At 43.4% G+C, this 17,561-nt stretch overlaps 1 protein-coding gene across 3 annotated transcripts in view; it reads left to right on the top strand.

The window, feature by feature from the left end:
• Positions 1-16,660, top strand: part of LOC101173907 (alpha-1,6-mannosylglycoprotein 6-beta-N-acetylglucosaminyltransferase B) — a 169,874-nt gene extending 153,214 nt beyond the window's left edge. For all 3 annotated transcript variants that reach the window (XM_078954488.1, XM_078954487.1, XM_078954486.1), the window contains 3 exons: positions 6,458-6,532; positions 7,082-7,365; positions 16,126-16,660. In XM_078954488.1, the coding sequence (XP_078810614.1) occupies positions 6,458-6,532; positions 7,082-7,365; positions 16,126-16,324 (558 nt within the window). In that variant the 3' untranslated portion in view covers positions 16,325-16,660. The remainder of the gene's footprint in view (positions 1-6,457; positions 6,533-7,081; positions 7,366-16,125) is intronic.
• The last annotated feature ends 901 nt before the right edge of the window (positions 16,661-17,561 follow it).

Raw genomic sequence — 17,561 nt, 5'->3', positions numbered from 1 at the left:
GTTCCAGGTATGTCTAACAGAGTTTTCACGCATGTACATCCAATTTGTAACTTTGATATCGCACATATCGCATTAAAATTGCCTAATTGATTCAGGAATCACTAATGAATTGCATATAAAGAACGCAATAACTACACACAGTTCGTGTTCTACGTTGATTTACGTGTTCTTTGTGTGGTTTGATTGAAGTGATTGTCAAACATTTTCTAAACACCTAGATAAAAGATATTTTTACAAAAATGTATAAAGTGTTTAAAAATGTATTTTTTATGACTATAGAAGGAAGCAGACTGACCACGAAGGGTTAAAAACCTGCTTAATAAACAGTCAAGCATGACTGACATCTGCTTGTCTGTTAGGTGGTCCTCCGCTGGACCAACCTGTTTATGGCTGACAGCACGCGTCTACTGCAGGCCTTTTTACCCTCACCCAAGGACACACTTGTCAGTGAGCATGCTCCGTAGGCCTCCCTCTTCCTGGTTTAGTCAAGCCGCACATGAGACGTGACCCGAGGACTTGGCACGCCTGCTTTTCTTCCTCTGGAGGCTCGTGCATCCCTCCTGTTTGTGTTTATTTTCTGCTTCAGCACACAGAGGAGATTAACAGGATTTTCTGCGCCTGTTAGCCGGCCCCCTACCCTCAAAGGTGTTCCCTGAAAACTGACTGTGAATTCTTATAGACATGAGTAAACTCTACATGCTTTAAAGTCATGTTGAGTTTCCATCTGCTATATAGTTGGTTAGGGGTTCAAATTCCCATCATGTCCCCTCACCCCCAACATTGACATTCTTTCCACTACCACAACTCGTCAACCGTTTACGCACTGAAATTAGTTTCGTCGTATTCTAAAGCGGAGGAAAGCGGCTTTTGATATGCAACATTTTACAAAAGTGACATTTTATGAAACACTTAACGTGATATCGTGGCACTGTGAGATAGATAGATGGATGGACGGAAGGATGGATAAACCACACCCACATTCCTAAAATGTACATATCGTATGTTATATCGTTTGAGCCAACGATTCATAAACTACATTTTCACAATATTCTGGAAGACATGTGCGTGCAACAAGGAACGACACTTTTGTGAGCTTGCCTTGCTAACATTGTTGAAAGTCTACAAAATTTAAAAACCAACATTCTTCCCAATGATGCTCTCGACGAGTTAGATGGCAATAGACCAAAATCCCTAAGAGTGTAAATGTGTAGAAGCTAACAAAGATGATTTTTTTTGTATGGACACAAGTCAAACAGCACTTTGGAATCCAAAAAACATCTCTCATGTCGCCACTCTATCTTAACCCTTGTGCTATCTTTAGATGACCCCACCCTTACATTGACCTGTTTTCCCTACCATGACAAAGGTGGATAAAGGTGGAAAGATGTCATGTAATCCATGGAAACCAGTGAAGATCACAAATCATTGAAGAAAAAAGGTTCAGAGCACTGTCTAGTGGGTCTAGATGACCCAACTCCCAATGGTAAAGTGCCAAGGATAGCACAAGGGTTAACCCCCTGTTTCCTCCACCATTTACTGATAAGACTTTTGCCCTGTGAAGAAGTCGTGGCCGAGTTTCAGTAAAAGACTTTTACACAGAAGGAACTTTAGCTTCATTTGAATTACTATCTAAAAAGTTTAATCTACCCAACACTCACTTCTTCAGGTATCTGCAGGCTCATAATTTTATTTGTCGTCACTTCCCTCACCCTTCCAGTGTCCCAGTAGCCACAATGACTGATACTTTCATGGGGATCAACCCCTCTCGGAAGGGTCCAATATCAAAAATGTATAACCTCTTACTATCCACCCTTGATTCAACATCTGACCATCTAGGTGTGGCTTGGTCAGAAGAGCTTCATGTGGACATAAATGATGATCAGTGGAGATCTGTGCTTGGGCGAATTCATCAATATGTGCCCGGCACTATATGTACTCAATGTAAAGTGGTTCATAGGGTTCATTGGTCTAGAAGCAGACTTGCCAGAGTTTTTCCTGGTGCTGATCCTAACTGTGTAAAGTGTAATCTAGGCCCTGCAAGTCTCACTCATATGTTTTTGACATGCCCGTCGCTTTCTGATGTCTTGAACTCGGTATTTGATTCTCTATCCTCTGTCTGGAACGTCAGAGTACAGCAATCCCCAACGACAGCCGTCTTTGGTGTACTTCCGGACAATCATTCCCTCTCTCCTTGGCCTGAGGATCTTGTAGCGTTTCTGACACTACTTGCCCGGCGGACTATCTTGATGCACTGGAAAGATCTCTGGCCACCCACTCATTTGCAATGGATAAAAGATTCACTTTCTTTTATTAAGCTGGGAAAAATCATTCTCTTTAGGGCTCTGGGTCTAAATTTTCAGAAATTTGGTCACTTTTCCTAGAACATGTCATGTCGTTGACCTAAAAAAACTTTCAAATATATTAACAGGAATGATGTGTTTAATGTCTTTGCTGAACATAGATTGGTAGCACAGTAAATTGTTTGTATAATTATTTTGTTTATTTATTTATGTCTTTTTGTTTATTTATTTTATTCTTTGTTTTTTGTAATTGTGGTTTTGAATTGTTTGTTTGTTTTGTTTTGTTTTTTAGTGGATTTTGACATTTTATTTTTGGGCCCTTTTTAAAGTTTTTTTTCCTCTTTCATTCATTTTTGTTTTTACATTTTCTCCCTCTGCGTTGTCATCTTTTTTAGGAGGGGTCATTCACTTTCTGACCCAAAATTCACTTTCCCCGTGTTCTGGTTGCGTGCAGATTTGGGTGAGTTTTCTGGTATGTGGTCAAATGTTTGCTCAAAGGCGCAGTAAGAACAAAGAATTGTACAAATGATCTGGTCCTTCAGTCCAGGACGACTGCTGCAGGATAAAATAAAATATAATTTAGACTTTTTTGTCATCAATTGACATTTCACTCCGGTAGGATTGTGCTCTTGGACTTGTCTGTTTTCTTTCTCTGGTTCCTGTAAGGTTCAGTTTTTTAATTCGACCTCCTGTCAGTCACACCAGGTTCAGGTTGATGATCGTCCACAGCTGTCTTCATTTCAGGTAATTGTCCTCAGTCTATTTAAGTCTCTGCTTTCCCGGTCATTCTGTCGATGCGCCTCCCTACATACTTGACTTGTTTAAGTTTCTCTCAGGCCTCCAGGTCCTGACACACTGTGGTGTTTTCCTGATTTTTGGCAGAAGCCAAATCTGTTATTATAAACCAAACATTATCAGCTTAATGAAGCCTTTGTTTTGATTAACTCACTTGTCTAATTTATTTCCAAATGTTTTACTTATATTGAGTAAAATGGTGGATTGAAGGAACCTTTTTCTGCTGTGAAAGAAGGTTTACGTTAACTGAATTCATGTTGAATAATGTTTGGCCTTTCTAAATAAATGCTATGATTTAACCGACACCCACAGTTCCCAGAAGTCTTTGTGGATTTGAGCAGGAAGGCCATTGGCCCTGGAGCTTCATGAAGCTTTGACTCCGATCTGTGAGATTTCATCTTTATAGAATTTGGAACTTTTAAATTATTAAGAAATTACTAATTATTATCGAGAAATGACTTGTTGCTTTAGTTTGAGTCTAAATCCTTGTAAAACGATCTGAATGTTCTCTTATCTTATCGTATCTAAATGGGATGATGTGGAATATTCCCTGTCTGGTCAGTAATGGATGAAGTGGTGGATTCTTTTATATTAGCTTCAGACAGAATTTATTTAAGTGTTTTGTTTTTTTGTTGATTAAATGATTGAAGTTAAAGTTCAAACCTCCTGTAGTAACAGTAAAATACGTCCAACACAAAAGGCCTTCAGCTCCTATCTGTGTCCTTAGCTGTTGGACAGGAAAAGTTTAAAAAATAAAAATAAAAAATGTAAAAGTAATTAAAACGATAATAATAATAAAAAGTTCAAAATGTGTTTTTTGTGTGTCAGTAGAAGCAGCAGAAGTGATTTTATTTTAACTTTTCAGATAAGGTAAAGATACAGATGCTTTATTGATCCCAGCTGGGGAAAGTGGGTTGTTGCAGCAACCGTGTACAGCTTTAATAACAAATAATGAGAACAGCCATCAGTCTTAAATAAGCCTTAACTCTCATAGCATCCTTTGTCTTTGTGTCATAATGTAGAATGAGAAATAATTTGATCTCACGTCAATGATCTCTCAAAATCTTTAATCAAGGACGTAATAAAGCTTCAACCTGAAGAAGAAAACATGTTTTACAATGTTTATACATTTGATCTCCTCTTCACCGACTAAAACCAGGAGTAATAAAAAATAGTTGCAGCTTTTAGTGTTTGGAGAGCCAAGCATCACAGAGACAAATTTACCACTTATTCCCTGCTGGACTCATTCAGTCAACTTGTGCTTTAAGTGCTCTTCTGAAATCGGTGTGGAGTCGGAGAGAGCCGACAGCGATGTGAAAGCTGGAGGAGCCGTTAACCAATAGAACATTTAGGAGGGATTCTGTAATTAAGAGTGTAAGTTGTCTTGTCTCCGAGGGCTTTATTTATCAATTTTACCAACTAACCTCAGCCAATGGCCATTGTTACTGGGACACATTTCTCTTTTATTTAATATAAAAAGTCAATAGATTTCTTCAAATAATTCTTACCCTAAAGTGGAACTAGTTGGTTTCATGCCATGCAATTTCCTAAATGTCAGTTTTTGCTCTTTATAATAACAATTAAATTAATTGTTTTCATGTAACTATTTATTCAAAATACTAAAATGTGACAAAGTGTTTAAAAATCTATTTATCAAATTGAAAACTGTGTTAACCACTAACCCCCCCCCCCCCCCCCCATAATTCAGGAATGGTTTGTTCCAAAGTCACTTAATTTTGATAACCGTGTGTCATTACTTCATTACTTCTTCTCTTCAATATTCTAGTAAATTTATTGTACACCTGTAGAGTAGATCAACTCTCAAATATGTTACCAACATATTTAGTTTATTTGAACCGTGTCATGAAAATATCAACTTGCTTTAAATATTGCCTGCCCCAGGTTGGACCAGCTGAGCACAGCCTCAGCGAGGGGTTTTATTGCTGAGGGTAGCTGCAAATGCCCCTCAGCAATGTTGATGGTTGCCCTGCTGCAGCATGAGGCGCTGATTGGCTGCGTTTCCACCCTAACTGTATCTTGGATCACAGGCGGTTTTGGCTGCTCATGCGACTCCTGTCGCTGTTTGATCCCGTCACTGCTCTGCCCGACCCGGTGACCTCTCGGGGCACCATTGCTGAGGAGCCGCTGCGTGTGCCTCATACGCAGATTCAGACGACTGTCGTCCGTCCGTCCGCGCGCTAGAGCAGCGTGGCTGAGCCGGATTAAGCGCTGTCTGTTCGGGTCCCCCCTCTCGGCTTCCTGCCGCCCCGGACAGCGCCATCAGTGGCTGACACTGTGGGGCGTGGCATTGAGACCGCTTGTGCCGGGACGGAAAACGCGCCGGTTGGGTTTAACGGTGTGGGCTTGGCGTGATTGTAATAGTAGTTCTTTTTTTTTGTGTGTTTCTGTTAGCTTAGGTATTTTAATAACAGTTTTGTATTAAAGATTTGTATCTTTTGCGTCGGAGAGTCCTGCGCTTATTTGATGTTTCGTTTTCTGGTGACTGCATAAAGCCAAACAAGCATGCCGATTTTTTTTTCTTCCCGCCAGTCAAGGATGATCATGTCCGCAATCCACAGATGTCAACTCGGCGCAGACAAGAAAACAGCGACACAGATAACCTTCTGCTGACTTCAGCACTCGTTCAGTTCACAGGTGTTATTGCCACCCACGAATAGAAAGAATCAAGTAAATCCATAATCAAAGAGCATAAAATATAATGGAATCCCTGTCATCTCCACAGTGTGAAGGCAGCTTTACAGAAAGGCTGCTTAAATCATTTTCTGGCCACACAGAGAAGCTGTTTTATTATATTAGCATGGAGATAACATTAGACGGATTCCTCCTCCAACCTCTGTGACCTCATGTCATGTTTAGATCCATCAGAGTTAGATGATGAAAACAGAAGATACTCAAAAAATCATTTTTAAAAGGCACAATTTACTGCTCACAGTTTGTTAAAGTTGGTTTTTCACTTTGAACAGTGCTGCCTCTGACGGCATTCATGCAGCTTTATTCGGTCCGTCAGCGTGAACATCTTGGTGTCACAGAGCAGCACAAAAGATATCTAATCTTTTCTGCTCGAAGCTAATTAGGCCAATCAAAAGTGAGCTTTAGTCATGAAAACTGGCACATCACAGACACGGATGATGCATTGGAATGCAAATGAGGCCTAATGAATTTCCTTTGCAGCGACTCGCTGTGATTACGCCTCACAGAAACATGACAATGCGCACATTCACATGCGGAAATTAACAAGAAGAGGAGCCGCTTCGTCGGAATTAATGTGAACAATGAATCAAAGGCGAAGCCAAAGTTGACTTTAATGTGAGAAAATGTCTTTGGTTTGTTTTTGTTTTCAGGTGCAGCCCTATCTGCCTTATGAGTACACATGTGAGGGGATGCTGGAGAGGGTTCACGCCTACATTCAGAATCAGGTGACGATCCCCTCATGTGACTCAAACCTCCTTACGTTCTCACAAAAATCACAAGAGGATGAGGATTTGATTGACTGGACTATCGACGTGTTCTCAGATCGACTCGTTGTTCTAGGGAGACAAAAAAAACAACTTCTTTCCCATCAAATATTTTTACATCGGGCCATCAAAATGATCAGTCTCTAAATAAAAAACACTGAAATATGTGAGACAGGAAATGACATTTTGGGGCGTAAAATTTAGCTGTTTGAAAATCAAGGGTTTAAAAAATTCAGTAAAAAGCAGCCTTGCACTGATATGCAACACGTTATGGTACTGAAGTATTTAAGCAGCACCTTAGTAACACAAAGCTGCTTTTCTCTGCTTCAGAGTCTGTTGGAATGATGTCAATAATTCAACGGTTGAGGAGTGACGGTAGTTCAGAGAGCTGCCGACAGTTTTATTTAGGGATGTGATGGAACCACATGTTCATGCCCTGACGTCTGACTTTTAGACGTCTCTCCACAACAAAGCGAAAGCACGAACTGATTGAGTTGGTTTCTTTTCCAGGACTTCTGTGCAGCGGATCCTCCTTTCATTCCCGCCAACCTGTCCAGAAAAGGATCTGGCCCTGGCAGCAGGACAACAGGACCTCTGTTTGTGCCTCTGCAGAACTCCACAGCGCTGGTCTGGGCATCCGATGTGAGAGCGCCGACCGCCTGGCCTCCCCTCAGCTCCCTCCGGCTGCTCGCGTCTCAAGAGGGACAGTCTTGTGTCGAGGCCTGCGGCTTGACGGGATTCATCTGTGAACCCGCCCACTTCCGCTTCATCAACAACAAGGAGGCTCTGCGTGGGTACGTATACAGAGTGGAGAGTTTTCCCCAAATTCCCATTTTCTCTGGTCACTAACAATTAAAAGAGGAGCTTCCAGGCTCCACTCCTTTAATAGAAATAAACTCTGAACCAGTCAAACTGCTCGTTTACATTACTGACCTCTCAGCAGGATATTCTGGATGTTCAGTTCAGGATATATTTATAAACTCAACAGACAATATTTGACATCACAGAACCTGGAGGGCCAAAGTGAAGCTTGGAGAAGGGCGACCATATTGACCGAACGTGACTCCGCCCAACTCAACAGTTTTCTAACAAATGTCAATTTGACAGGACGGAAATGAGAATTTTAATTCGGCATTTCCTTTTGCACAAAGTTCAGCTTAAATAAACATTAAGCTAAATGAATAAAAAGGTGAATAGAAAAAAAGGCAAAAATTATTTTAAGTTTTAAAAACTGCTTTTACTGCTGCTGTAAAAATGACGACGCTGAAGTTAGCTTCCGATTCACAGCTTCCGATTCGCGAGGGCACTAAAGAAACATTCCGCTGCAGTTTTCGCACTAAGATCACCCAAAACCGGGTCCTGTTCAAAAACCGCTGGACCTGGACTGCTCAAACCTGGATTATATTATACATTAGATACTAAAGAACACATTAAACACAGTTTCTGATTTGTGAAACCTTCCTCTGATTTGTGAAAATGTCAAATAGGTTGATTTTTATCGCATTTTACGCACTGAGTCCACCTTAGACCAGGTCCTGTTCAAAAACCGCAGGACCTGGACTGCTCAAACCTGGATTAAATAATAATTTAGATAGTAAAGAACACGTTAAACCCAGTTTATAAATTGTGAAACCTTCCTCTAATTTGTGAAAATGTGAAATAGGTTGATTTTTTATCCCATTTTACACACTTAGTCCACTTCCAACCAGGTCCTGTTCCAAAACCGCAGGACCTGGACTGCTCAAACCTGGATTAAATTATAACTAAGATAGTAAAGAACACAATAAACACTGTTTCTGATTTGTGAAACCTTCCTCTGATTTGTGAAAATTTGAAATAGGTTGATTTTTAATCGCATTTTTCGCACTAAGTCCACTTCAGGCCGGGTCCTGTTCAAACACCGCTGTGGGAAATAGTATCATTTCATCGAATTTTATGCAATTTAAGGATAATGGGGACAAGGGAAGGACAACTTTAAGGAAAACACCATAACAGGGACTTTAAAGTAAATCAGAAAACAAACCAAGAAATATTGAACAAAAAAACAAAACTTAAATCAGGGGTACATGCTAACCATGACCATAACTATTTGTCCAATCTGACATCTGTTTCCCAGTTTCTTTTGTATGTTGAAATTTTGAGACTCAGTGCGTAAAATGCTATAAAAATCAACCTATTTCACATTTTCACAAATCAGAGGAAGTTTTCACAAATCAGAAACTATATTTAATGTGTTCTTTAGTATCTAATGTATAATTTAATCCAGGTTTGAGCAGTCCAGGTCCAGCGGTTTTTGAACAGGACCCGGTTTTGGGTGATCTTAATGCGAAAAATGCAGCGGAATATTTCTTTAGTGCCTTCGCGAATCGGAAGGTGTGAATCGGAAGCCAACTTCAGCGTCGTGTAAAAATGTGACTTTTTAGCAGACAAACGTGTGCTAAAAAGGCCCCCTAGTGGCCATTTGAAGAACTGCAATGTTTACTTATTTTTGATTCATTTTAAATTCTGCACATCCAGGAACTGAAAAAGGAGGTTGGATTTAGCACACATGAAGCACTGAATCCAGAAATGTGTGAGCAGTGAACAGTCTGAGTGTCAGATCCACACAGCCTTTAAAAGCTAACAAGAAAAGAGCTGCCATCTTTCTTTTTCATGTCCTCTGGAAAAAGGAAAAAAAACGAGTGTCTTCAAAGCTGCAGCTTTGGTTTCTCATCTTTTCGAGGGTAGAAAAGTTCCATAAAACCTTTAGCCTTTGAATTAGTTTTAGTGTCCAAACACATTTAATTAAAATAAAAGTAGTCATGTCGTTTTCTTGTTACAATTACTTTTACATCATAACAATTTAGCAATAAAGAATTTAAGAAAAAAACATCTCTGGATTTAGTGCATGAAGGCTTTTCTCTCTTTTTTTTTTTTTTAAATGTCCGGAATGTGAAAATATTATTGACATTTCATTTTTTTTTTTCAAAACCACGCTGCCTTCAAAAGTTTCTTTGGATAAAATAAACTTTGGTAAAATTCTTTATGTTAATGTTTCATTTCATATTGGGTCTCTTTTAAAAAACATACTGAAAGAGACTTTATTGTTAGCAAACACGTAAAACCTGCACCAGAGGAACAAAATTCTGACGGTAAAAAGTTCTTTTTTAACAAAAGTAAAACGTAATGATAATATTTAGATGTAGTAACTCTTTCCTTTAACCAGTTCAAGGTTGAAGGAAAAAAAATACAGAAAGCAAAACATTATAGTTTCTGATCTTTACATATATTCTATATAAAAACTGCAGTAATCAGAAAATCTTATTGCTGTCTGTATCTGGACAGAAACGTCTTGTTTTTTCAATAACTTGACAGAAAAAGCCTGCTGCTTCAAAACGTGTGACTAATAGCCTAAAAAGCATCCGTGTTTTATGTTTTTGTTTTTTTTGTTCCATACTGTCCAGGCATCAAAGTGTCTTTGGAGCCCAAACTCCATTTTTAAAAGCTTTTTTCATCTGAATGAGGAAGAAGAGGCTGAATAAGGAGCTGGAAGCTGGATGAATGGGTTTTACCATGAAGAGGCCTTTTATCCCCCCCCCCCATTCACTCCATGTTCACATGTGTTTATTTTAACACACATGAATCATCACAGAGTGAAGTTCTTCTCTGTGATACGTCTTGTTCACTGAAGATATATGGACAAATACATAAATAGAAAGTACTCCTACTCAAGTTTTTCAGTCCAGTCTCAGGCTCTGCGTACAAATCGATTGGGCGCTCACCAATCGCACAATAGAAGTTCAATCAGTTGAACTTTTGACTTCTATCGTGAAAACGATCAGCTTTGACCAATGAGGGATTCTGATTTGGTTGTGACGTGGGGGTTACGTCCTTTTCAAAACAAAGAAGTGCCAACCGATGTAAACATGATCACGCACATAGCGCATCGGGCATGTGTGGCGTGTTCAAAAATGCGCTATGTGCGCATTCTTGAACACGCCACACATGCCCGATGTGAATGTAGGGTTAGAAATGTCTTGTCGGTGTAGACATCCTCACATATTACATTTTTATCTACATGCTGTGGGCGACAGGGCGTAGAGACCACTTAAGCTCTACGCCTGCGTAAGGGTGAGACGCAGGCGTGTCTTGTAAATCCTGCAGATAAGTTGTTGATAAGCTGTCCACGTGATAAGTCCACACTTCTTGCGTGCAGCCGGACTGTTAGAAATGAGGAAATTGGACTTAGTGTAGTTGGTGTTGACGTCCTACGTGGGTCCTACAGTCTCTTGCGTATCACGTGCACGCCTTGGGCAGCATTTGCGTGTGGTCCATAAGGAGCCAATACTCACACCTTACCAATGATTAGAGTGTGTCCATAAGGACACCGTGCGACAGCATCACCTGTACGACATAAATGGTGAATACTTCATGATACACTTAGCACACACACAACAATGGTACGTTCCAATGCAAGATGCAGCCGTTCCTCTCCATGACCCTCCACGGACCTGTCCACCCAAAAACCTGCAGCTCCCAGTCGACCTCCGTACCGGTGAATGTGACTAAAATCTAAAGCCTGAAATCTAAAACACTATTCTACCTCCTGGGGAGTGGGAGTGCAGGCTTGCTGGGGTCGGATTCTCCTCCAAATCTTTTTTTTTTTTTTTTTTTTTTTTTTTTTTTAACTTGTCCTGTCCAACAGCTAGGCAGACAGATGAGAGCTGAGGGCCTCTTGGGTTGGACATATTTTACTTTAACAAGAGGGGTTATTAATCTTCAGACAAACCAAAGGTATGTCTGAATAAACCCCTTTTGTAATTGAGGCCAAACTTTATTAATTTCAAACATGTCTGAAATCTTTGGTGTTGGACCGGACGGAAAAGGAAAGAGGGGAAGAAGAGAGAGGGACGTTAGAGAGAGGGGGGGTAGGGGGTGATAATAGGAGGGGAAGGGGGATAAGACCATGAAGCAGCATAAAGCAACAAGTTTACTGGTTGTTAATCATTATGGTAAGGTTCAAATGTAAAAAAAAACAAAAAAAAAAAGGGCGGAGCCTGTCCACACACACACTCAAATGTTATAAACACACCTGTTAGTTGCAAAAATGTCCACCTGTCGACATGTGCACAAAACAGATAGTGTTCACACGCATACTTATGCCTTAAAACCAACTAGTGTGAAATATTTCAGTCATTCAGTCTGTTGAGCTAACACCTGTGCTCAGGTGAGTGTTTATGTTCTTCTAAAATGGATGGTGGAACGTGAAAAGAAGGAGGGAGAGTGCCCAGCCATCCCCACCCCAAGACCCCCACCGCACCAGCAGCGGCAGCCGGAATCCCCCCAACGCCACACGGGAACCGGCAGGGAACAACCGCCGCCCGGGCGACCAAGCCCGCCACCCAGGCCAGGGCCAGCAGGGCCGCCGCAAGGCCCCCAGAGCCAGAGAGCAGGGAGGCACGGAGGGAAAGAGGGCGCCGCCCCAGCCCAACCAGGAGAGCAGCCCCCCCGCCGCGCCGGGAGAACCCAACGCAGGGCCCCACCGGAGAAGGACGCCCACAGCCCCAGACGAGCACCCCACCACCACCCAGGAGTTCCGGGCATCCCCCCGCCCCAACCCCAGGTACGAGCCAGGACCCCCCAAGGGAGACCCACTCCGCACTCCAGGCAGCCATCCGCCCGGCCCACGGTTGGTCCAGGGAGGAGCGAGGCAGGGGCCCGCCGCCCCCGCCCAGAAGGGGGGAACCCCGGGGAAAAAAGAGGGCCCACAAGGGGTGTTGTAAATGTGGCCCGACCAGGCTCGGCCACAGTTGGAAATTTGGCGGGGCCCAGCACTCAGGAGCAAGGACCAGAACCCACCCCCCAGGGACACGAACACCCCCGGCTCAGATGTAATGTGAACCCCCCCACCGCGCGGAGAGAGCACCGCCGGGCCCGGGAAGCCCGCACCCCGGGGACACAGCCGCCGTTGCAAAGGGGCCCGTACCCCCCACCAGGGAAGAGGCAGGGGACAGATGGTCCTAGGTCCCACCTTCCTTGCAAAATGTGTGTGCGTGTATGTGTGTTTGAGAGAGTGTGTGTGTGCATGTGTGTGTGTTTATGTTGGGATGTATATATTGAGGGGGGAGGGGTGTGTGTACTAAGGGGGGTGCGGTTAAAATTGGCGGGTAGGGCACTAAGGGGACGTCTCCTGATTACTCACAGTGACGTCCCCTCACCCTCCCCACCAAGGGGCCCTAAATGTCTAAGGTGCGGTTAAAATTGGCGGGTAGGGTGCTAGGAGGACATCCGCTGCTTGCTGGCAGTGATGTCCAAGCACCCCCCCTACCAAGGGCCCTACATGTCTAAGGTGCAAATAAAACCGAAAGAGGGGGGGCCCACTCCATACGGCAACCACAGGCGGGGGGTCACTGCCTAGTAAACCCCCCCCCCAAGGCTCATCGCAGGCTAAGCCCCCCACCCCCTCACCCTATTATGAGGTTATATGAGGAAGGGGGTAAGTTGGGGACAGATGATAGACTGTCCCCCGGTGGTCAAACAGCCGTCCCCCGCCCCCCCCCCAGCAAGGGGGCCAGGCCCACCCAGCCCCGGGGCCCCACCCCCGGAGGCGCAGACACCCCAGGCCCAGCACCACCACCCCCACACAGAGAGAAGGGAGCCAGAAAGCGCCGGCCCCCACCCGGAGCAAGCCCAGGCCCCCACCCCCAAACGCCGGCCCTAGAAGAGCTCCGGTCAGGCCTCAACGGGACCGAGGCAGCCAACCGGCCGGGGAAACCGCCGATGGCCTCAGCGGAGACCCCGACCCGTCAACCCCCCCTGCCCCGTACCAATAGTGCCCCCCCCCCCTCCCCCAGAATGCCCCCCCACAGGACAGGGCCGACAAGACCCCCACCCCACCCCACCCCCAGACCCCGCAGCCGAAGCGGATGACACCCAGAGCGACCGGGGGCCCCAAGAGGGTTGTCCCGTCCCGCCCCAGAGCCAGGGAAGGGCCGATCCCAGCCCCAGGTGTAGACGGGAAGCCCATCCAGCGCCGCTGGGCCCCCCCTCCGAGCAGCGCCCCCCGCCAACCCCCCCCAGCACAGGCAAAGGGACCACCCCCCCAAGCCAAGCCAGACCACCACCCCACCCCCCCACCACGCACCCCCACACCCAAGCCCAGAGGACCACGCAGCGCCCCAGGCCGCCCCACCCAGGCGCCGGACCCGACCCCCCGACCAAAGGAGCCCCCACCACCCCCGGCAGGCACCGGAGGCCCCGACCCCCACCCCGGCCCACGGCAGAAGGGCAAGGAGCAGCGACGACCATGCCCCCCCCACCCCCTAAGTCACGGAGTTAGCTATGGGAGACCAGAGAGACCGAATTCTTTCAAAGTTACTTGAACTTTGGGCTGACATTTTTTCCAAGCTGATATGATTAAGCAGCAGATTTCTGTGTTGACTTATATTTATATTTTTTTTGCTTTTCCAATTTATTAAAATAGTTTTTTTAGCAATGCAAAGAGTTATGAAAATGATAGAGCCTAATCCTCCTTCTACATCGATGGCACTCATGTCACCAAGCACACAAAGTGACGGTGAAGCTGTGATTGAAACCTTAAGCCAGACTGATAGATCGGCACATACCTGCTGCCAGAGAGCCTGGACAGGCGTGCAGAACCATAGTGCATGCATGTAATTGTCGGGTAGATTACTGTCACAGTGCTGACAAATGTCTGAGTTACTGAGACCCATCTTAAACATCCTCTGTCCAGTGTAGTAAATTCTGTGAAGAGTTTTGAAATGGATTAGCTGCAGATTTGGATTTTTTGTCATTTTAAAGGTGTTTAGACAAAGTTCTGACCAAAAACTTTCATCTGTGCTGATGCTCAAATCCGCATCCCATTTTGTTGTCGGAAGTGAAATATTGTTATCTGAATTGCATAAAAGTTTGTATATTTTGGAGAGAGTTTTATTCATTGAGAAATTGATCAGAGTGGTAACTACATCTGGTAGCTTTAAATCGTTGTCTCTGTATTTAAACTTTTTAGTAATAATTGATTTAAGTTGCTGATATTCCAAGAAGTTATATATTCCATGTTTGTCTTGAAGTTCCTGGGGAGTTATGAATCTTCTATTAATAATTATGTGCTCTAGTTGTTTTATGCCCCCTGCTTGCCAAGCTGGGAAGTGGATAATTTTTTTGTTTATGAGGATGTCTGGGTTGTTCCAGATGGGTGTCATTTTGCACGGTTGAATTGATGATTTTGATATTTTGAGAAATTCCCACCAGGCTGTTAAAGTGGCATTTATATTAATGCTTTTTAAACAATCCTGTTTTTTAACTGTTTGGCTAATAAATGGAAGATCTGATAGGTTGATCTTTCCACATAACGCCTGTTCCAAGTCTAACCATGAGTTGGTTTCTGGATTATTTTTTAACCATTTTAAGATGTATTGTAATCTATTTGCAAGAAAGTAATTGTGGAAGTTAGGTAATTCTAATCCTCCACAGCTTTTTGCAGATTTTAAAGTTTTTAGACTAATTCTTGCAGGTTTATTGTTCCATAGAAAGCTTGATATGGATGAGTCTAATGTTTTGAACCATTTTAATGGCGGTTGTGTGGGAATCATTGAGAAGAGATAATTAACTTTGGGTAAGATTTTCATTTTAACCGTGGCTACCTTGCCCATAAGGGACAAAGGCAGGCTGGTCCAGCGTGTTAGATCGTCCTGTATGTTTTTCAGTAATGGGGTGTAGTTTAGCAGCACCAGTTCTGATATTTTGGGGGAAAAATAAATACCTAGATATTTTATATTGCCTGATTTAACTGGTATTGTGAGTCCTTGCTCCGCATTAATGTTCAGTGGTAATAAAACAGATTTATTCCAATTAATGGAATAGTCTGATATAGAAGAGAATTCATTAATGATTGTTGCCGTTTCATTTACAGAATGTATATTACTTAAAAACAGTAATATGTCATCTGCATAGAGACTAATTTTATGATGGCTGTGTTTGGTTTTAATTCCTTTAATACTCTCATTCTGTCTTATTGCTGCAGCTAGAGGCTCGATAAATATTGCAAAAAGAGAGGGGGAGAGTGGGCAACCCTGTCTAGTTCCTCTTCCAAGAAAAAACCTGTTGGAAGTCTGTTTATTAGTTCTAACTGATGCATTGGGGTTGTGATATAATATTTTGATCCAATTGATGAATGATTCTCCAAACCCAAACTTATGGAGGGCAGCAATTCTCCTCCAAATCTACCTTCAGCTCTTATTCCTTGCCTCTGCAAAAATCTCCTGTGGCCTTTTGTGTTGGTTTACATCTCCACTCACTTTTGTTTCCCTCTTTTCTTGTGGCTCACTTCTGATTCGCTTTTCATGTTCAACCACCTTCAGGTTTTTAGCATTTTCAATGGTTCTTGCTCAACTCTCAACTCCTTCCCCTCCTTTGATGGCTTTGAAGTCTGTTGAAACTGAGTCCATTTCTTCCCCGACCTGATAGTTTTGTGGGTTTTCTTCTGCATTTCTGCCAGCGTGACGAGACACAGCTATGTTTCTTCAGTCTGCTGCTCTGTGTGTCCCCCCCCACAGGTTGGAGGTGCAGTGTGAGGTAGTGGACTCGGAGATCAACCACATCCTGCCAGCCTTCTCAGTCATGCGACGGGAATGCGGCCTGCAGCGAGATCCGCTACTCTTCAGCTGTGCAGGACACTCGCCCAAGTACAGACGTCTTTGCCCCTGCAGGGACTTCCGTCGTGGGCAGGTGGCGCTGTGCAGAGACTGTCTATAATGACAGGACGTGTGAAAGACTGACACAAAAGGACAGGGCACCAAGAAACGTTGTTATTTAACCCCCCACCGCTGATAATCTCCACATTTTGCGACTGCATCTTCAAGACCGGTGAACCGCGGTGACTCTGTGGTGGCACCGCCAGCTCAGTATCCAGACTTCTCAGAACTTGGACAGTAGAATCAGAAGATTCACTCCAGGGATGGACGTTCAAAGAAACCGTTTCTGATCAGAAACTGATTATTTTTCAATAAATAAGCCTTCAGAGCTGAATTTTTAAAGTGTTTTCTGGGTTTTGTGATGAAAAACTACATTAAAAAAACGGAACATATCAAAGTGTTGAGGTTTTAAATGATTTCTAAATTTTGTTTCATTTCGTCGTTAGGCTAAAATATAGCTTTAACTGCCGTGTTGAAGACCCTCTTTCATTCGAATTCACCCAGATTCTCTTATACAGACATGATATCATTCCTTTTGATGATGGTGGCGGGAAGATTGTCAAAATCATGGTCAGGTGGTCTGGATGGAAACTGAGTTTTTTTTTTTTTTCTTTGACGAAAGTTCAGATTTGTAAATACTGGAAAAAGTGGTTCTGAAAACTGAATTTGGATGAAAGTTGTTCAAAGGAGGCAAACGTGCCCTCAATATAGAGGTCCTTGAGTGCTCTGATACCCAAGGAAACCCAGACGGAGAATGCACCATCCACTGTTGAGGGCCGAAATGAAGGGTTTTTTTAAATGGGGGGACTGTAAGGAAAGAAAATTTATTTTGAAATAACATCTGAATTGATGCCAAATTTTCAGTGTGGCTTTGACAACAGTGTTTTTGTGATATTTAGTGCTCTGTAATTGCTTTGGAGCCTAAAGTAATGATGTTAACGAGGACGAGACACAAGAAGAGGCCTCAAGGCTCAACCCCTTTGGGACATTCTCCAAATCATCTGCCTGTAGCCAATACATAATAACCCAAAGATTACATGCCCAGTAGTAAAACATAGTTTGGTAAGGCCATCCCTCCGACACTTGGGTCGTTGAAGGTATACTTTCCGAATTCTAGGAGCCTTGTTGTTCCAAATGAATCTAGACAAAGTCTGATCAAGCTTACCGACAAAAGAGATTAGAATAAAGGCAGGCACATTGGAAAAGAGAAGAAAACTTTGGAAGAGGATTAATTTTGATTGTATTAATTCGGCCAGCCACTGACAAGTGAAGTATCGACTACCTGTCCAAATCTGTCC

Source organism: Oryzias latipes, chromosome 1 (genome assembly GCF_053564925.1).
Source record: "Oryzias latipes strain Hd-rR chromosome 1, Olatipes_Hd-rR_3.1".
Classification (NCBI taxonomy): Eukaryota; Metazoa; Chordata; class Actinopteri; order Beloniformes; family Adrianichthyidae; genus Oryzias; species Oryzias latipes.
This window is presented reverse-complemented; position numbering and strand designations above follow the sequence as displayed.